Source organism: Plectropomus leopardus, chromosome 14, assembly GCF_008729295.1.
Source record: "Plectropomus leopardus isolate mb chromosome 14, YSFRI_Pleo_2.0, whole genome shotgun sequence".
NCBI classification, from domain to species: Eukaryota; Metazoa; Chordata; class Actinopteri; order Perciformes; family Serranidae; genus Plectropomus; species Plectropomus leopardus.
This window is the reverse complement of record NC_056476.1, coordinates 3,939,467-3,961,903: the sequence shown is the minus strand read 5'-3', so window position 1 is coordinate 3,961,903 and position 22,437 is coordinate 3,939,467. Positions and strand designations below refer to the sequence as shown.

General features: G+C 39.6%; 1 protein-coding gene across 1 annotated transcript in view; it reads right to left on the bottom strand.

Moving 5' to 3' along the window:
* Nucleotides 1-9,968: 9,968 nt before the first annotated feature.
* LOC121953442 (transcription factor IIIB 90 kDa subunit-like) overlaps nt 9,969-22,437 on the bottom strand; it is a 125,441-nt gene continuing 112,972 nt past the window's right edge. The window contains 2 exon segments of the mRNA XM_042500550.1: nt 9,969-10,137; nt 12,953-13,112. Coding sequence (XP_042356484.1) covers nt 10,106-10,137; nt 12,953-13,112 — 192 coding nt within the window. The 3' untranslated portion in view covers nt 9,969-10,105.

Genomic DNA, 22,437 nt, shown 5'->3' with positions numbered 1-22,437 from the left:
TTTTTTAAGCGTATTTTTTGGCACTTTGAGCACCATAAGCCAAATGCCTTCTACTTCCATTATATTGGAAAGAAGGCCGACACCTCTACGGCCAATCCAACACTCGGCGACTCACCACAACAATCTAGATTGATAAATGGCACAACAAGTAGGAGGAAAAACATGCATTTTTAAATTTAGGGTAAACTGTGCCTTTAACTGAAATGCCTCATTTACCCCTGATGCTAAAACATCTCTTAACATGATTAACAGTCTTTTTTTCAGGTCTCTATTTTAGAAAAATACTTAAAATATCAAAAGAAGGGGCGAGACATGCTCAGATTGGTTTCTCATGTCATCTGACTTAATCAATAATTGCCTTAAAGTGAGTGATTGACTTGAAATTATGCAAATTAGGTCACTTCTTACACTTAAATTCAGAAACTTGGGAAGAAGCTTGAAAATTCATGCAGAGACTGTATGCAAAGTGAGATGCTCAGGTTGATATTTCTCGTAGTAAAAGATGATTGTCCAGATGGCGGCTCGGCGGATGAAGAGTTGCTCGGAAGCCAAATTACTGGTTACAATGCTCCGTAAATAAAACAGCGCTCAGTGCCAAATGAGCACGTCGGCCTGCGTGGACGTGTGGGTGACTAATGGCTTAGAATTAGCCGTAGCATGTGGGCTGTCTGTCAGCGCTATCGGCTGGTAAATGGCTCTTTGGGACATCTGGGTCAAGCCTGCCTCCTCTGCACACAGCCACTCGCCTGGCGCTGTGGAATTATGGGTACTCTAGTTTGAGTGTAAGCGTGTGTTGGCTTCCTTTCAGTTCATTTAAGGTTCATTTTACAGGGAAATTTGTTTTGCAGAAGAAGTGAGAAGGAAAAAGGTGTGAGACTCATCAGTCCGATGAAAGCTGCAAATGAGACATCCTGTTTTTAAAACCTCAACACACTAACATGTCTCAACCAGACTGCATCTAAATTATTGGTTTCCCACTGGAATAAAACATTCAGCTTGATAAGTAATTCTGTCCCAAACCTCACATTGAGATTTTTATTAGGGCCTGAGTGCTGATCTATGCGAGGATCATATTGTAATTTAAGGAATTATTATTATTTATTTAAATTAATTGCATCTATAACAGGCTAAAGATGTTCATAAAACTTTGCGTATGCATCAGAGCTCATGAAATTGTTTGACATTTTATGGGTATCGTGCCCAGGTGTGACAAAAATTATTTGACAGCTCCCCTACAAAGTTTTAATAAACCTACTTACAGGTGATATATGAAATTTAAACCTTTGAAACCTGGCCAAATTGGCATGGTTTCTTTAAAAAAAAAAAAAAAAAAAAAAACAGGGAGAAGTTACAAGTAATAACTTAAAAAATACCTGACATTTACCAAACACACATTTTTCTAATTTCTTGCATTTTGATTTTGTAGGACATTTCTCACCAAGTTGTTTGTTGTAATTCAGCAACTTAATGCAAGTTTAGCACATGTTCTTAAACGCCACATGGAGGGGGTATTTGTCATTCATCAGTTCCTCCTCAAAGGAAATAATGTCTATCCCACGCATGCAGTTACTGACAGCTTCGAAAATGCACAGCCGCACAAACAGCGTCCTCCCAGCACCCCCAACGCGCAGGAAGGTGCGAGGGCCCATTTACTCCTACTTGCAACTTTATTATTATTATGAGTATTACTATTATTATAATTTTTAACATAAGAAAAATATTTTGCCATTGAAGTGAGATAATTTCTCTTCTCAATGCAGTTTTTCTCTTTCTGTGTCTTATACCAAAGTTAGACAAACTTCTGCATCAGTACAAAGAAAACTTTTTTTCTGTCCAGATAACGTGACTCAGGCCACATGTCAATGCCAGACAGAGAAGCATCTATTTCTGATGCTCAGAGCGTCTTCCTTCTTCCTCTCCAGCGTGTTTTAAATTCAAGTCGGCTCCAGCGGACTCGACTCAGATTATCGCAGCAGCGGAGTAGACTCTGAGTCTGCTGCTACACTTCTACCTCTGTCAGTCTTTAATATTTGCTTTTATCCATAATAAAACAATTTTTCTTCGATGAAAATCCTTTGTCTCTTTACAGAGAACGACCTTTGGCTCTGTCGGGTAAAATGCCTCATCGAGCCTTGAGCTCTCACAGCTTTCTCTGTCCTAGCTGGAGATAAAAGGAAATACTGTACTGCTCTCATCCAAATGACCTTAGACCTCAACATGCAACTTCAAATGTTAACAACTGTATCCGTGACACTAAAACTGCCAGCTCTCTTTTTCGCCTTCTATATCTGCAAAAAAAAGCTGACAACGCAAGCTATTCTTCTTAGAATGAAATGACGAATGAACTTTGACCTTTGCACAGAACATTTCAGCTCGCTGTGTATTCCCCTTTTGTTCCCCCTCCTCAGGGTTCCCACACCTTGTCATGGATAAAATTTCAAAACGATCATAAATTTTCAAGGACCCAAAAAAAAGACTGTTTTTTTTTTCATGCCCTACTTTTCTGGTATTTTTCAAGCATAAAAGATTCAAACTGTGTAATTTCAGTGTCCCACGTGAAGTATTCAAGGACAGTTGGACATTTGGAAAACCAATGATAATTTCTGTTTTTATCATTTCTGGCTATGATAAATGGTGTAATTTAAAAAGAAATGGTGTAATAAAAAAAGAAAACATGCCTTTCAAAAAAGTTTTCTATAAAGAATTGCCAAAAAAAATCTAAAAGAAAAAAAGGTTTTCAAAACCAGTTTTCATGGGGGAAAAAGGAAAGAGAATACAAGAACTCCGAAATCTCTAACAATAAAAAAAGGCGCCAAAAACCTTTATGTTTTCCCTTAAAAGGCGCCAAAAAATGTTGTTAATAAAAGAGAAAAATTTCTAAAATTCTTTGAGATAACATGCGTTCCAAACTTTAAGCCTGCGAGTTTGAAAGGCATGTTTTCTTCAAAAATCAGAGGTAAAATAAATACAAACTACAGCCAAAGTTGTATGCCTCTGCCCTGGAGCCAAAAGTACTTGAAAAATAATTTGACATGCCTTATGGGCATACATGAAGGGAGATACAGAACGCAGGGAAAATGAGGAAACGTACGTGATGGAAAAACAAACAAAAATATAACATAAACAAATCATCATACCTCAACATACAGCAACAGAAAATAAATTCACCTTTTCTTTCAAAGCTTTCCATGATTTTTACTGATTCTATTACTTTTCCAGGCCTGGAAAATCTGATTCTTAAATTCTATGACTTTTCCAGGTTTTCCATGACAGTGGGAACCCTGCCTCCTGTTTCATGTCTCTCTTCAGTGTAGTACATTACCTAGGACAGAAATGATTGCGATGACCTTTGACCTCTCCCTTCTCTTTCTAGCAGGCTGTGACACTAAGTAGAGCATGACAGGGTGATTTGACAAGGAGGTGCTGGTGAAGTGACAGCTCTATCAAGTCGAACGACTCGTGTCCCACAGCAGGAGTGCGGAGGTGTATGGATGTGTTTAAGACGATCACACAGGAAGAAACAGAGAGCAAAAAAAGCTCATTTAGCCATTTGCAGCGACACAAAGCCTGCTGCCTCCCTGCGTGCCCTCCTGGTGAAACATGAAATATTCATCTCATGCATATTTGGGAGAAAAGCTTTGAAAGGCTCCATTGTAGATCCTCCTTCATTACAGACAGAAAACAAAGCTCATTCGACCCCCTCCGGTCACAGATAAACCCCAGACTTTATTCAGCGTTTGTCTCCCGCTGATTTTTCGCCAAACATGACATTAGGAGTTCAGGTTGTATCCCCTTAAGCCCTGACTCTCTCTCCTGTGTATAGTCACCATGAATACCTTGATGGAGTTGGACTCTGCTCGCTGCCTTTTTCTGCTACAGGTGACAAAATACCAATCTTTTGGGATTTTTTTTTTTCCATATCAGCGATGCTACAGTCAGCAGTCTGCAGCATCTTCAGGGCGACGTCTCTGACATATTCATTTGTCACCAGGCCTGCTGGCTCACACGCCTCAGAGGAAGACTTCTCACTCAGACAGTCTGTCCTGTTGAATTATTGTGGTTTGTGTGTGTGTGTGTGTGTGTGTGTGTGTGTGTGTGTGTGTACTGCAAAAAAAGAAAAACTTAAACGTCACATTTTATCCCCAGCTCAGATTCATCACGCTCATTGGATATTTTTAGTCAAATTTATGGGTGTAGCGGTTCATAAAAGTCACGGATCAGTTCGTACCACAGTTTAGGGAGCCACAGTTCAGTCAAAGTTCAATGAGGCCTCTTCTCTGAGGTTGAGTTTGATGAAATACATTATTATTATTTCAAATAAATTTACTGAAACAAATGTATATGTGAAACTAAAAAGGCACTATTTTGGCCAGTAAAAAAATGTGTTTGGCCGGGGAATTTTTTCATCAGCCACCTTGGCCGGTGAGTCAAAAAGTTAATCATGAGTCATGACACTGCTGAAGGCTTTACTGTACTGTAATATTTCATATATCAATGTGATAAAGGCCCATGGTTTGTCAAGTATTTAACTGAAAGGATTACAGAAAAACTGACATTTCCAAATCATGACTTTTTTCATATCACTTCTCCATACTCTTTATTCTTTTTCCTGTGCTGCTGTAACATCTTAGGCACTTTCTTCCCTCTTTGTTTTATGATGATTTTTTCAGAGATATCAATAATGTAAACTCTATCTGGGATAAAGTCTCCATATTGTAGCAGGGTGTTATTTTTTGCAGTTCTGTTTGCACATGAGAGTTCATCATGTGTGGAGAAGCTCCCTGGAGAGTTAAAAACAAGACCAGTGAACAATTTCTCTGCTGTTGCCTGAACAACCATCCGAGAAGTTCACACAAAGAACATGTGAACAATTAAGAGGTGAAACGTTCAATTTCTTTCTTTTTTAAAAACTTTGATTATTTATTATTAATTCTATTCCTATGATGTATTATTCCCCCCTATCATCTGTACAGCAGGGCTATTTAACTTGCTTTGCTTGGAGGCCACCTTTGCAAAATGGCAGGAGGCCAGGGGCCAGTCTCAGGGGCCCTATACATGTCTCTAGGACTTTAGGACATTTCTAGGATTTAATAATGTTTCTGGAATTTCAGGACATTTCTGGGATTTTAGATGCTTTTGGGACTTTAGGACATTTCTAGGATTTAAGGATGTTTCTTGGATTTTCAGGAAATTTCTCAAATTTCAGGAAATTCCTTGGATTCCAGGACATTTCTGATATTTTAGGATGTTTCTTGGATACTGAGGACATTTCTTAGATTTCAGGACATTTCTAGGATTTTAGGACATTAGAGGCTTAGCTAGGACCTATGTCGGTGAGAGCAGGCATTTTTAATAAACAAGCTTTATTTTGATGCTGTTTTATGCACTCTGGCATCTTATGTACACTAAAAGTACAAAAGAAATTTGCAGTTTGAATCACTTTATTTGTATCGTGAATTAGGAAATGGCTGGGGGGCCACACAGCACCCTATCAGGGGCCAGATGTGGCTGTGGGCTGCTCTACAGTCATGCTGATGGGAAGCCAAGGAACAAGTGTTTCCCAAGACCACCTGAGGATGTCACGATTCCTGCAAACATCAGCCCTAAAAACGACACATTGACCGAGTCTGAGCCGACAAACTTCCTGAGGACGCGAATGATTTCCTGTCAGCAGGGGAAGTGATGATTATCTGCACCCTGTCAGGCTCTCCGTACACCACACCAGGTAAAGCTACTACCCAAATCCCTGTCATTGTCTCAAAGAGTTGCAGGGGAGGGCAAGGATTAGGAGATGAAGCCCTGTCTGAATCTGTGCTAATCTCTGGATGTTTTTACACCTTTCCTCATCTGACACCCCCATCCTCACTCAGCTTCCTTTTCTCCTGCTGTGATGCAGCAACAGAGCTGTTATTTTCCCTGACAATGACATGATGGAAAACATCAAATTCCTGCAGGTTTTGCTTTCAGTGTTTGGACAGTAACAAGATAAGATCTCCATGAAGACAGATCTACGGTTGCGTATGATGCACAACTAATCTTACCTAAACAAAGAGAACCTAAAATGCGTATTGACTTTCTCATACTGCTCCTTTATCTTTAAAAAATTGGATTCTTTCCTAGCTGCAGCAGATTTACACATGATTGTAGGTGACATTCTGTTTCTCCATTTTATTGACTTTTTTCTTTACCAAAACGCTGCATGTGGGAGGAATAAACAGCACTTAACTCCACAGACACGTTAACAGAGCCGGCTGTGAAAACCTTCCAGATTGTTCTGGCCAACTGTGATTTAAAGTAGATTGTGATAAAACGTTTTGACAGCAGCTGCTCACAAACTGACAAGTGAAATGACAGCACTATAAACTCAGAGATTTACACCTGAGCTGGACTGCGACCTGCAGGGAGGAAACTTCATACACACTTACTGGTGATTTAGAGATTTCACAAACAGCAGATAACACTTTTTAAAGATGGCATTTCTGCCTTTGTTTGAGACTTGACAGTGTATCAGAAATATGACGAAATATATGGGAACGATATGTGAAACAAAGGTCCCTTTGGTCCTGAACTGAAAATAAACCAGGATTTTGTGTTACTACTGTATGGTAGGTGCCTTAGACGTACATATTTGACCATATTTCTAATATTTCTGAAAATCTTATTTCTTACCTCCTATTTTTTATAAATTGTATGTTGCATGGTGCACTTTTATTGACAACCTTATTATTCTCTAGTTTTATTTTCTAAGCATTTCTCTATGTTTATGAAAAGACCAACTGTAACAGGTCACGATTTCCCCTTGGGGATCCATAAAGTAATTATCTTATTTTGTCTTATCTTATCATATGCACTTAAGCTCCAGGATGCCTTATCTAATCAAGTTTCACTATAAAATACTTTAAAAAGGGTTGTGCAATAGAATATAAAACATTCATATTAGATACTCAAGTGAAGTACCAGTACTTAAAAAGTCCACCACTGGCCTGGTTGGCTAAAACTGCATGTCATACCCAAATGAGACACTTAAATCACTGCAGCAATCAATTTATGACAATGTAAATTTCCAAGTTTAACAGCAGGACATTTGAACAGCTGACTGTGGCTTTAAAACACAAAAACACCACAAACTCCTCAATGTTTGGGATCGCATGGACCGAAACCACGTCCACAACACTTCAACATCACATCACAAACATGTAGACAAAATCACTACACACATCAGAGATGTAAAAACTGCTCAGTAAACACAGTGTTTAGAGAAATACTGAGGTATATACAACACACAGTAGCTCTGCCTTTTCGTGACCAAAACATCCACACACCTCAAACTCAGGCATACAAAAGTCACCACCACCATCAGTTATATTATAACAATGCTAAGAAATACAGCAAGACAATCACATCAGAACACAGCGGATATGATTTGCTTAATAGACATAAAAAAATCACACCACAAAACGTGATGTTACACTTGAAATGCATGTAGACATCACGCATTAATTAGCTAGCCCTGTAAATGTTTAAATCAAAAATTACAGCAGTTATTACACCAGAAAACAAACAAAAAAAGATTCTTACCTTTAGAAATCCGGTAGTCCTGAAAACTTGGTCTTCAAGTCCGTAGCTCCATGGTTATTGTCGCCTTCTTCCTCTAAATTTAGCTAGATTAACTTATGCTAACGAAGATAGCATGCTAACTAAGCTAATGTTATGCTAACGAAGATAAAGTCATGCTAACGTTATGCTAATAAGGCTAACGTAATGCTAATGAAGCTAACGTCATGCTAACGAAGCAAACGTTAGCCGTAGCTTGTTAACTCGCTGCTTTCACTTGTTGTAACGGCCGTTTCTTTAATTCTCACAGTCTAGCGTTATTCTTTCACTCCCTTTTATAAACACAAATGCGCCAACGTTGTGCGACTTTCCAGTTTTCTCTTCATGGTCCAGCTTCTTCTCCCAGAAGTCCTCCCGAGCTAACTGTTTGCTGCGCTAAAACCAGGCTAAAACGCCTCAGAGCTGTCTGAGTAATTAACCAATTAGACACCTGTATTTGGTTTTAGTAACGCCCCTTTTCAACCATTGAACCAATCACAGCTCTTCATATGACAGAAGTGACAGATTAAGAGTATGCAATATTATCTTTGTATGTATAAATGTGACTTAAACCTAATAACAAAGTGGAAAAACATGTCTCTTTCTACCTCAAATCCTCTAACTGAATACTGTAGCTATGTCTGTCTGTTTGTACATCTGTTTATTTATTTTCTTCTTGTATATTTTGTTTTGTTTCCTGCTTCTTATTTATTTATTCAACCTTTATAACTTTTTTTTATAATTTGTATATTGCATTTTTATTTGAATCTTTAAGATGTATATTTTATCTATTTATTATTTTACCCATGCTGTACCTTTTACCTAATTTTTTAAATTTTTTTGTATGTTCAATTTGTCAGGGTTTTTTTCTTTGTTTGTTTGTTGTTGTTGTTTTTATTTATACTTCACTTGAGTATTTCTATTTTCTGCTACTTTATACTTTTAATCTACTGCATCTTTTTAATAACGTAAGTACAAAAAGAAGGAAACTTTTTTTTTCTATTCAGGGAAAATCTTTACTGTAGCAGCAAATGTTCACAACAATATTCAGATGTAACATCATAACGTGTAGCAGCAACACAGAGGCTGTCCAGGTTAACCAGGATGCCTCGTTAAATACTGTTGTGTGGACACAGTGAAAAGGCCACAATGTATTTCACCTCCCAAGCATCATTTTTCAAACACAAAAATCATAAAAGCTTAAATACAAAATAGATCTCTTCTTTCATCTGGTTCCCTCACGCATTCCTAAAATATAATACTGCAGAGAATGTATTTACATCCCGGCTTTAAATGCCTCTGTGGGCCATGAAAGGAACATTGTGAAGGATATTTAACATAAATCAAATGACACAATCTCATAAATTAATCACAGAGAGTCTATTCCATCATAAACAATTAAGAAACACCCAAACCAAATCAAAAGTTACCTGAAATCTAACCAAACTAATTGGTTAGATACTAATTCTAAGTAACATACTTAATAACATCTCAGCAAACATTGGCAAAGAACCTGGGATTGCTTAAATTGTTCAAAGGCAACATCTTTGTAATACTTTGACTTAAGACAGCATTTGTCCGTCCACAAATCACCTAAGGCATTGATAAATATTGATCAACCAAATAATGATTGATCTCACACTACCTGATTTTTAGCTGCTTGTTTTTAAGTACATGAGATACACGATTATTTTCAAGACAGCACAAGTCATCGCAAAGTACTTGAGGAAGTCGCATACTGTCACACAGTCGAGTGTTATTAATGCAAGGTGCATGTTTAAAGGTAATACTATGTTTTGCATTATGTTCGGCTTTTCTTTTTGCTACATTACGCCTCAACAGAACCACAGTGGAGAGGTTTTTGATCATGAGGCGACACAGTTATTAAAATGTTAAAAATCATCCTGATGAGTGCTTCACAGCAAACTCTGATTTGAAGTTTTGCAGGAAAAAGATCTAATTTAATACTGGAGTTAATTTAGCAAGAAAGCAATGTTTTCTTAGACATCTACACCACAATTGTTTCAGCAGCATTTAAATGGCAGATATTTCAGTGTGAGGCAAGTCCTTACTACACATTGAAATAAAGTCGTTTAAATGGTGTTGAATCGACAGTAATGGAAGCAATATGCCTAAAAGTTTGTCCCAGTTTTAACCTAAATGTCTTCAAATCAATGCTTCCTGGAATATTTGACTTTTCACCTCTGATTTTGCAGTATCACCACTACATACAACCTTTGACACACACTGATTAACATACTCGTATCCCTCATTTCGGCTTCGCCATCTCTGTCAGCATCCCAGCAGCAAGTCCTTCCACTTCACTCCAGTTGGGATGCCAAATGGAGGAGCACAAGGTGTTTGATTTTGTCCTTATTCCTCTTTGCTTCACAGCTCGCATCTGTATCTGCAGCCACTTTGTGTCTCAGGTAGTAAACATTTGATACACTTAAGGATTCAAAATAGTTCGTACCAGTTGGGAGTGATAACCCCGGGAAGACCACTGCCAGAATCAATCATCGTAATCACCATCGCTGCCATAATCTGCAGGGTGAGAGACGCAGAGGGAGAGATTAGACACACGTTTTACTGTTTAATATGATGCTTTCGGATTAATATCACTGCTGCAATAATAGATGTACTGCAAGGGATGATTTAAAGGAACAGTTTGAACTTTTTTAAGCGAGGATGTATGAGGTACTTATCTATAGTCAGTATATTACAGACAGTAGCTGTCTGTTGGCATGCTCCCAGTTTTTAGAGTGGTAAGAGTACTGACATGGCAGTGATCAATGTACTGCTGTGGACGAAGGTAGCAGTAAAATATGTTTTAGCCAGATTTAAAGAAATCAGTATCACTTGGAGAATATGCTATATTAAGAGTCTTTTTACAGTTTAACTTTGCCATCAGACACTTATTTTTAACAAGGAACTGAAGCTGTTATACCACAGTCTGGAGGCCATAAAAGCAACTAAAAAAGCAAAAAGCAATCCGCTTTTCGTCACACTATAATGGCTGGAAATGAGCGATATCTCAGTTAAAAAACAACCGCTTTGTGGAACTATCCTAGAAGAAGAAGCAGTGATACTTCAGTACAAAAAACTGCTTTTTGTGGCACCATCTCTGCTACAAGCACAGCAATGGGTCACTAAAAAAACATGTTTGGTGCTTAAAAAGCTGCTGGAGCAATGACTCACTTCATCACGACCTGTTTTATGTTTGATGGTCTCATACAGTGGTCTTCAGCTCTTATAGTGCATCACTTCAAAAATGTTGATATGATAAATATAAAATGATAAATAAAATGTATGCTTGGTCAGAAATACACAACGCCAACATGGTCTTCTGCCTAATGTTCTGGTTCATTTTCTGTTAAGGTAAAATGTTTTTGTCAACAGAGTCTGGATTTGAAAAGAGCATCGATGACAGCTTCAGTTCCCTGTTAGAAAGCGCTGTCTGTCAGATAAAGCCGTGGAAATATTCTACATAAAACACACATTTGAAGGGAAATTGATTTTTTTAGGTGGCTAAAACATGTTTTGCTATTTCCTTCTTCACAGCAGCACATTGCCTCCATGTCAGATTACAGCCTGATTCTCCAAACTTCTAATATAGATAATAAACCTTATATAACCTCGCTTCAAAAAATCCAAACTATGCCTTTAAGAGCCCAAAACTTTGATTTTAATAGGCAGCTCCCATGTGTTGCTGTGAGTGAAACTGCATGTACTTGAAACAAGGTGTCGCTGGAGAAAAGTAAACACGCTCAGCTTTCACACATTTTAAAACACTGGAGTCCGCAGAGACGCTCTGTGTTGTGCGACTGCATGAAGAGCAACAACAGGTCAGACTTGTAAAATGTGAAAAGTGCCACTTGGCTCCCTGCAGGAGGAACAGAGAGACTGTCCATCATCTGACCGACTGACTGACTGGTTTAATCTCTGGTGGCGGCAGGCGTCCGTCCTGCTCCTCTGTCCTTCAGTCTCAATCAGCCCCAGAGGTGCAGCTCTGAGGCTGACCCTGACCTTTGACCTCAATGCGGAGAGGGCAAGAGTACAAACAAAGAGTTTCCCTTCAGGAATCAATTAAGTGGCTCAGGACTTTTTTTGTCTTTTATTGCGGCAGAGTCAGAGACCTTAAATTTTAACAGCCAGAGACGTAAAGTGAAGAAATTTAATCTTAGCGAGGGCTCATTAAAACATACCAGGAGTCTGAGCCCAAACAGAGGCAGATTCATTAAAGAAGTCACTCAAACTTTTTCACAGTCCAGGCACTCGGTGACCGACTGAGAAGGGACAGCGCAGTCTGCCGCTGTCAACTCGATTTAATGTTTAAATCATGCAAAAATCTGACTCATCAAGTCACTGAACCTGAAAAGACTTGTTTTCTTTAGACGAGGTGACATTATCTCAGACATCAAACACAAATGTACTTGTTTTAAAAGTTAAGTTTCATATTGCTTAACTGTTTAGTTACACTTGTCTTGATTCTGTCTAATTTAAGAAACAAAAAGGAATTTAAGGATAACTTATTTGTAAATTAACCCTTTGAAACCTGGAGACATCATTTTTCTTGTGCTGCATTCATATTCCTTTTTGTAGCCTTTGAAACTTTGAAACAGAAAAAAAGGGAAAAAAACACTAAATATAAAGCTAATTATCACAATTACATATTCAAAATTCTGTAGAATTATTATAATTTTCAAGCACTTTTTCCAGGTCAATTTTTGTTTATTATTTTCTATCTATTTTATTTAATAATCTAATCTAATCTTAATAAGCATTAAATTGTATAACATTTTGAACGTAGGTGATGTAGATGTTTGAATGTTTAATACAATTTTGAATGTGCGTGATGTTGACCAAAGATGGATTTTAATATAAAGTATTTTGAGACAAAGATTAATTCTGCTGTAAAAAATCTTCCTCTCTCCCTCCTTTGCGACTCACTCTCTTGTACATGTACTTATTTCTATGTATGTTTTAATGTAATTTATTAATTGCTAATTGTCAACTATTTTAACAGCTTGAGTGGTTCAGATGGATAATCACACCTGCCGCCATACAGCTCGTCAGCCTGTTGGTGTGTATTAGTTATAAATAAAGATGTGGTTTCACGTTTTCAAACATTTTGACCTGACAAAGATCCTGGTGGGACTGACACGATTATGAATAAAGTTTTGTGGCGTGGAGTAAGTGTGCAGGTGTTACCTTTTTTCCTCATGTACGCTGTACGTGACGTGCGTATAACTACTAACCGATTTGCTCAGGATTCAAGGGGTTAAAACCCTTGTGAAAGACGTCTGAACGCAGCACATGAAAAGTAATGTCAGTCCAGATTTCAGAGGTTTAAACTGACCGTTGCCGCCCAGCAGCTCCAAGGCGCTGACACAAGCCTCCTCTTCCTCGTCGTCCTCCTCATCAGCAGCTGCATCATCGTAGACGACCGGCCCGCTCTCCACCACCACGCTGCCGGCGGGGGCTCCCACGGGCAGCGGCAGGGGGTTAGAGTTGGCAATCTGGGCAAACAGGAAATATATTGTTGGTCGTGAGCAGTAGGCGTGCGTCGTTGAGTATTTTTAATATTTTCCTCTGCGTGACACACGAGTGTCCCCGGGGAAATCTAAGCTGGATCTGATCTCATGTGCCCCACTTCCTTTAAAATGATAAAAATAATAAACAGTAGTGTGGTAGTGTCGGTGTGAGCTGAAGGGCACACAGCGCAGTGAGGAGAGACATTTCATCTGCCGCAGCGTTTCTCATATACGACTAAACGCAGCATCAGAGCGTGAACACAACCTTTATTATGTTACATTTTTAGCTCATGTAGGATTCTACTTTTTAAAATCTGCATAGTCAACAGTGTGCATGGTATCATGCAAAAAGGGTCAGAAATTAACCAGAGCCTCGGGGGGAAAATCCCCTTCAGAGTTCATGAAAAGACTGTGAAATTAAAAATGAAGGGGTGACGGTGAGCGAGGGGGCAAAATTGTAATTAGAGTGCCCTGTTTTTTGCAATTTTTGCACCACGTCCACATTGTCTTAGTTTAGCTGTCAAAAGTTCTTTTCCCCCACGAGACAACTGCAGGTGATTCAAGTGTAGCCAGGAGATTTTTCCAGTTGCGTGCTGAGAGAGAAAACTGAAGCTGGTTTTGATCAGAAAACAAGCTGCGTGAAATGGGAGGAATTGTCCGCAGCACGTCAGCAGCAGAAAGAGAAAATAAACAACTGGAGTAATAAAAAAGTGGGCAGAGGCTGTACAGGACAGAGAGGGGACAATTTTCCAGCGAAGGAAACGATGAGAAAACAAATGTCAGAGTTAAACTGCAAGTATGAATGTTCCAAGATATATTTTTAGTATGTTCTTGCACAAAAAGTTTCACCAAATGATATAAACTAAAAACATGAGACTTATAAAGGCATAAAAAGAAACTTTGTTGACACTGTCATGTATTTTTTTTTTTAAAGTTTGGTCTTGTTTTTTCCCTTTTTTTCTGAGTGAAGTCTGTTTCAGGCATAGTTAGCTCCATTAACCAGTGTCAAGAAGTAGCATATTGTTGTTCTCATACACAAGCCTTGTATCTCCTTGTCTGTACAAAAATAGACGTAGCCACCAGGACGTCACAAACTGATTTGTGGACTGCCGTTTTAGAGCCTCAAGTTCTGCAGTTTTTGATAGATAAGATAATCATAGCCATGACGATATACAGTACATAAGCACTAACTTGAGTGTGATATTGCTTTTATACAACAGTTCAACAAGCGTCATTTATTAGTTGACAGTAGATTATGATTTCAAATCAAATCAAATCTTTATTTGTATGGCACTTTTCATACAAAGAGTAACACAAAGTGCCTCACAGAGATTAAAAACAATAACAGAAATGAAAAACATTAATGAAAATCAAGAAAAATACAGACAGCCTGACCCTCCCACCCCCACCTAGACGTACGCAACAACACACACACAATCATGTAGATATTCCCACACATATTCGCAAAGGCACCCGAACATCCACCCTTACCACCCACACACACGCACACATACACCAACACACACCAATTGTTACTAAAGAGACATGGCTAGGCACTGAGACCTGAGGCGAGGGAGAAGCTACCTTTGGGGGCCAACCTCACTGAGAGAGGTCACGGTCCAGCACCGCCGGGGCGCCGCCACAGAGACCATCCCAACCCGGGCGGACAGGAGTGCCCGCACCAAGATGCCGAGCCCTCTAGCCACCCGGGCCGAAACAGTCCACGGTACAGCACCCCCAATGGTGGACCAGAGACCACTCCCAGTCCGGTAGGCCCCGATGAGGAAACACTGGAGCTAAAAACTAACACAATAAAATAAGGTAAAGAACATAAAACCTAAGAACGTAAGGGACTGAAACAGTAAAATAAGACAAAGAATACAAGTGCACAGTAACATAGATTAAAGGTTATAACCGCTAATAATTAGATAGATAAATAAATGGGAGACTAAAACAGTGGGATAAGATAAAATAAAAAAGGAGAATAAATAAATAAATAGTTAGTTAGTTAGTTAAAAGCCTGATTGAAAAGATGATTTGACACAAATAGTTCTGCTGGAACATTTTCCTGCACACAGCGTGGTTTACATGTTATGCTCAGGCCAGCTGCTCAGTATCATGAACTGTTATCTGTGTGCTTCCATCTTGTTTTTTTTAGCCAGAAGTCGATAAAGTTTGGATGAGAGGTTGCAGCTGCGGAGGATCGAGGGGCGGATCTGACTTAACTTTGTACCGCCCTTCAATATGCATAACGTTCTGCTTTAATAATGTCGTTGCAATGTATTTTCAAATTATCGATAGAGACCAATGCCGTTTTTTGTACCAGCCTATGAAAGAGTAGCTAAATCCCCAAACCAATTTTTTTTCAGCTAAAAAGAAATATATATGGGTTTTTAGTAGTGCTGTTGACTGAGTCAGGTCTTACTCTTGAAAAAATTCTGCCTCGGAAATGCATCTGGAAAAACAGCTGGGAGCGGCTGTGGAGCTGCAGGGGGGCTGCGGCCACGTGACAAAGGTGACATTGACAAGCGTTACAACTCTGCGCCTTGAACGGAGAAGTTGAAAATATTTTCACTTTTGTGCATGCCCAAAAAGTGCCTGAAAAATGCAGCAAGAGAGGAGAGCCCGACAGGCGTGCGGTAACACTGGGACGCAGTGGTTTTGCTGGCGACGTTTTGTTGGCGATTTGTCTCTGTGTGATCGCTCTGTTACAGTACACAGGCTTGCAGCTTTAACTTTTTTTTTTAATCGAAGAAAAGGATATTTTAGCACTGGTAACTCAACATTTAATTAGAACTGAGGATAAACTATTGTCCAGATCTTTACTTGGTTATCCGACTATTTCGGACACCTGCCAGCCAATCAGACTGCTGTTTGTGACCACGGCATAAAACATCATATAACATACCGATGCAGCTCCACTACAGTGGCACCAGATCAATTCATAAACTTATTGCCTTTGATGACGGTCTGTTTTTAAAATCGTGCTGCTGTCGGACAAAGAAAATTTCCCCTCGGAAAACACTCATCAGGTTCTGAAGAACCACTTCAATCTGAGCTTTGTTTATTTTGCTTAGTGATGAACTGTACAGATATCAAAAGGCAAACAGACTCTTCCACCGGGGACGACAGGCGTGCATGGTGTGGAAAATTTCATTTCTACCTGCCTAAAGCGGAGGAAACTAATAAAATATCTAAAACCAGACTTTTTGTTTTTTCGTCTTAACTGCAGATTTTTTAGCTTTGGAATGAAACAAATGGAGACTTTTACCGAGGAAACCCATCACCTCCAGTTTTTCCACTAAAAGGAAACCTGCATGTTATCACTTTCCTTTCAGCCAGGGCTAATTATAACGCTGGAGGAGAAGCAGGTGGAGGGTCCACAGTGTGATGGGGAGATATTTCTGTTCTCCTCAGCAACAGCCTGTTGGAGTCCCTGCTGGGGCCTTTCCTTTCTGCCATCTCTGCCTCAGATTTGCCTCCTTCCTTTCCTCCCACCTTACTTTTATTTCATGTTTCCTCTCTTTTATTCTACCTCCACATCCTTCCTCACTTCATCCTTCTCTCCTTCCTTTGTGCCTCTGCACATTGATTCTCGTTTTGGCTCAGACTCTCTCTTGTTCCTTCCCACTTTCCTACACTTCTTCTGCTTTTTATATCCTCAGATTTCAATGTTTTCCAACGATTACACAACGAAAAGATACAAATATAAAAAAAGGTTAAAATATCCACCACAACTAAAATTACCGCCACGTCGTTGTACGCCTCTGTGCATCAGTCAAGTTGCACTTGCAGTTTACATCCATGTCTGTGAAATGTTTCCTCTTTAGTTCCTGGATTTTGACACCAAATAATGGCCAGAAAAGTATTTTGGTAGAACATTATGTCACAGTTTACCTTTGAACTTCATCTTTATATCCCATGGATCCAATGACCTATATATGCTCATAATTTTAGCCAGATTTTACATTGATAAAATAAATTGTTAAAGGGAATTGCCCTCATATAATACTTTCAAAAGTCAGGTCTGCATACATGTCTAAAAACAATAACTTACAAATTTGTAATAAAAAACTTACCTCAACTACGATTTTATGCAAATTTCACAACTTTAAAATTAATTAGGTAAACCCTTGCACATGTTCATACTTGTGTCTATTTTATTTGATTTGTCTGATTTGTAACTACTTGTCTAATTATTTTTATTTGTACAGTTTTATCACTTTTTGCCACTGCTTGTACAAACAGCTTGTACTGACCAGTGAATTTACTGTTTTTAAAACTGTTGATAAATTGTTTAAAAAAGATCATTACATCCTATCAGATATTTGTGTGAAATTTGAGCGTATGAATTCTTGATTAGTGGCCAAAAACACATTTTATGAGGTCACCGTGACCTTACCCTCTGAATGTCAACCACCAGATTTTTATCAGTTCATGCTAGAGTCTAAGTGGATGTTTGTGCCAAATTTGAAGAAACTCCCTCAAGGCAGTCTTCAGATACTGTGTTTCTAAGAATGAGACACATGAAAGGTCACAGTAACAGTGACCTTTACACTTCAAATTTTAGTCAACTCATCCTTGAGTCCACTCGAACGTTTGTGCCAAATTTGAAGAAATTGTCTCAAGGTGTTCTTGAAATATTGCTTCTACAAGAATGAGACAAATGCCTTGACCTATGGCCACCAAAATCTAATCAGATCACCCTTGAGTCCAAGTGAATGTTTTTGCCAAATTTGAAGAAATTCCCTCAAGGTGTTCTTGAGTTATTGCTTCACGTGAATGAGACAGATGCAAGGACAGCGTGACTTTGACCTTTTATCACCAAATTCAGTCAGCTTATTGTTGAGTCACCTTGAACATTTGTGCCAAATTTAAAGAAATTCCTTGAAGGTGAAGGATATTGAGATATCGCTTTCACAAGAATGAGACAGATGTTAGGTCAAAGTGACCTTGACTTTTAACCACCAAAATCGAATCAGTTCATGCTTTAGTCCAACTGAACGTTTGTGCTGACTTTGAAGAAATGAAATTCCTTCACGATGTTCTTGAAATATGGCGTTTATGAGCATGGGACAGATGGACGTACATACTGTTGGCCATGTGGACCACTCGAACACCTAATGATGATACCGAAAACCAGTGTTTTCCTGTCTCCCTCTCTTTTGTCCTTCCCTTCCCCCTGAGCGGATCCCTGCTGACTTTAACCTCAGTGGGCTGAACGAGGCTCCTCATCACAGGAGCTGGACGCCTCATTAACTGCCGGTAAACACAGGCAACAATACAAAAACATAAAAAAAATAATTAAAAAGAAAACATAACAGCATAAACACGGTGCTCCAGACTAATTAGGAGGTGAGAGCTGGTAATGCGAGGGCGTGTGAGAGGAGATAAAGCTGCGCAGACGGACGAGCAAGATGTTTTCGTGTTTCTGTTCGTATTATACAGAGATAATGTTGCACTACATCTTGTTGCATGTTAGACTCAAACTCTGGAGTACTAACGCTGTTAGCTGTCTGAGTCTCGGGGCTTTAACGAGAAAACGGCTCGTTAGGAGTGAGAACTCCAACCAACTACAGGAAACAACCGCTCAGAGGGTTTTATGAGTGTGAGGATGTTGACATCTGATCGCCTGCAGTTACTCATGCATGGAACAACTGGCAGGACTATATTTACTGAGAGCAAACTGCTGTCTGGATTCATGCTCATAATCAGCCATTTCTTTAAGTGTGAAGTGACAAAACAACCGGAAAGTATAACTTACAGAAAACTTTAAGTCAAGTTAATCATGTCCCTGTTGTATGAAAAAATGACCTTTTCCAAATATAAATCACAAGCAGAATGTTTTGTTTAGCAGTTAATTGGTTATAGCCGTGATTAGCGTCATTAACAGCCTCGATGGATTAATCAGCATTAAAATAATGTCTACGATGTAGAGCAGAGTGGCAATAAAAAAGCATTTACTGCCTATATCCACAATGCAAATGGAAACAAAAGCAAAATCTGAATCTGCTGACATATAGAGTGCACCCGGTGTGATGTTGTTCTGTTGATGCTGAAGTTAGCTTTGCCCCAATTTCCCCATCAAAAAGACAAAAGGATTTTTTTATTGGATTTTGGATTATTGTAGAAAATAAGCTCTGTGGCAAACAAACATTAATCATACTTAAACGTTTTGTTTAGCAAGATAATCTTCACAAATGAACCCCGTTTTTATAATTTTTGAAGCCTAAATGCATTTACCAGAAGTAGAAAGCTCATAGAGAAAGAGAGAGAGAGATAATCAATAGGGAAAAATGTCAAGAAATCTATATTTATAATTATATGTTTAAAATTAGGCTACAGAAAAAAATATAACAATTATTATTTTTTCCTTTTTTCTTCTTTTACTGTTCTTGTTTTTTTTGCAGATTTTAGGTAATTTTCTAATAACTTTTTATTATTTTCTTGAAAATTTTTGGGTCATTACTTGTTACATTGCTCATTGCCTTTTTTCCATGTTTTGACAGTGTTATCAGTGTTTTTGTGGCTCCATGTACATGATTATCGTTCTCACAATGTTATCGTATGAATGCAGATTTTTTTTTTAAAAACGCAGAGGAAAGACTTTTCCTTATTTAGTAGGGCTGCTCTAGTCTAAACATGACCTTAAATAAACTAAATCTGCTTGTTTGTTCTCAGGATTTTAGAAATTCTAACTTTGTGCATTCACAACTTGTCTGTTTTAAGACGCTGAGCGATCAGAGCTCCATCAGCACTCTGCTTCAGCTTTATCGGGGTGATCGAGGAGGTCAGTGCGTTTCTGCAGGACGAGCTGAGAACGCTGCATGTCATGTGGTTTACCGCCGGCACGGCCTGACAGCTTCTCTGAGAGCCCAACTTCAAATAGACTCAGCCGTCAATTGCCAAGACTATTGCTTGCATAAGCAGACTGGAGCTGCAACGCCAGAGCGACTGTCTGCAGTTCAAAGCCCCTCTCCCGTGACCTCATCACCCCTTTCAGATTTCTAAGCCTCTGTGAAAATCCCTACGTCTCACACGGCACTGCCGGCTCCCTCCGCCAGAGATTCGGTCTAAATGTGGTCCAAGGGAGCCGAAGAAGAGGGGAGAGGGCAGCAGAGAACAGCTGGGCCACTTTCAATTGGCAGAAATAACCCTGTTACTCCTCCTCTGTCTTGTAAAGTGATCGTTTCCTCCCTCGGCTTGTTTGAAAAATGTACAGACTAATTGCTGGGTCACTGAAGAGAGGAGGAATGAAATCAGTTTGTTGTAATGCAACCAACAGAACGAGCCCAGCCAGAGACACCCAAAGCACAAACATCTCTTTTCAATCTGGCCCTGTCGCTGCAGCGTTACATAACCGGAGCCGAGAGCGAGAGAGAGCGCCGAGCAGCCTCAGCCAATGGCGACGGCCGTTTGCTTCCAGTTCCCAGGGGAGGTGAGGGGGGTTGCTAAGTAACAAGCCTTGTTGACCCGGCCCCTCGTGGCAATGTTTTCTTCCTGGTTGACAGAGCCTGAGCTCCCAGAGCTCGTCCATTCAGAGCTGCCAGCAGCACATGATGGAGAGGGAGACAAAGACTGAGAGAGGAGGAGGATGAGGAGGAGGAGGAGGAGGAGAGATGGAGGGATGATGGGAAGGAATGTGGAGAAGGAGAGAGGAAATATAAAAGGATAAAGTCGGGAAAAAGAGAATGGCAGCAGAGCGAAGCGTTAACGGGAAGAGGTGAGAAGGACACGAGGAAATGAAGCGTAAAGTGAGATGATGAGGAACGAAGGAAAAAGAGAGGGAGTTTTAAAAAGGAGAAACAGGAGGCGGCTGGAGGAGTAATGAAGGAGAGAAATAGAGAAATCACTTGAATTAAAGGTATTTTTTTACCCACTGTAAAGTTTTCTTCAAGTGATCCTTACTTTTCTCTGTTTAGATACACTTGAGTCTACTCCGTAATTTAGTGACACTACAGAGAAACGTGTGCTGCAGGTCAAAGTGCCGAGGCGGCCGTCCCTACAGTTAGAGCATATCTATGATTTAGATCCTGAGCCTGGATTGTCTGCACACAGCTCTCAACATGGAGGTGGCTGTGCAGGCAGCTTGCAGATTATTCGCCTGTCTGAGCGTCTGTTTCATCTTTTTACACAGATCTGTAGCTGCGTTTACATGCACACTTTCTCAATCTGATTGGAGATTTCAGATCAACTGTTTACATGGGATGGCCTCTTACACGATCTGGTGTTTATGTAACAGATGTGGTTACGGCATAGAAGGGGGTTCGACACATGCACTGATTTCCAGCATCTAATTCTCACTGCTGCAGAAGACCAAAATGACACATAGATTGGCTTCTGCTCTCCTTTCTGACACTGAAATCGTCTCAAAGTCTGAACATAAGGAGGACGAGACTCACATGCTCATCGTGGAGAGCTTTCTGCTTTACACATTTGGACCTTTGATCAGCATGCTGAGCCTACATTTTTACTTTATGTCCATCCCATATGAAGAATGCAAAAACACGAGGCAGAGTGCCAGTCCTTCTGTTCAATTTCCATGTCTGGCCCGTGTTTTTTAGCAGAAAACTTCTCCCCTCTCCAGCTTGCAGAGTCTGCTAAGTACACAGCAGTGCGTCAGGTGCAGGTACACCTGGCTTTAAAAGCGAACTGCAGCTGACACTCTGATTGGTTGAATTCGTGTTTCACCCAGAATACTCCTATGATTAATTAAAGGACCAAATACAACCCCTCTGCCCCCGTTATGCACTGTTTAACTTGCAAAGGGGACTGCACACACCCTAAATGATGCACTTGTGTCACGCGCTTTAGACCATGAACTATCAATCATTTAACCCATTTAATCCCATTGGTCACAACAGTGATTGCAAAAAAAAAAGTTTAAAACAGTTACTGAATGATGTATCAATGCATTTCAAGCAAATACAGAAATCAAAAACGTTCTCAATGAAATATGTGCAGAGTCACATGTTCAGCATAAATTGTCACATGACCAGAGCAGTTTTCTTACCGTTTGCACACGAGGAGAGCATCAAAGCTCCAAAACAAAAGCTTACATATACAGTGTGTTAACATAAAGACAGAACAGAAATTTTTGGTAAACGTCATCTTTAAGGTGTCTTGTACTGGTATGTGTTTTGCAATAACTCAACTTTGTTCAGTGTGGTCATAAAATGAATGAACATGTTGAAGACAACAACAGAGACCGGTGGGATAACACAGTGCATCTAGGTATGCCCACACTTAAACACGAGCCAGGCTGTTAAAATTTGAATCATGATCTTATGCAAACAGATCATGACAGTAA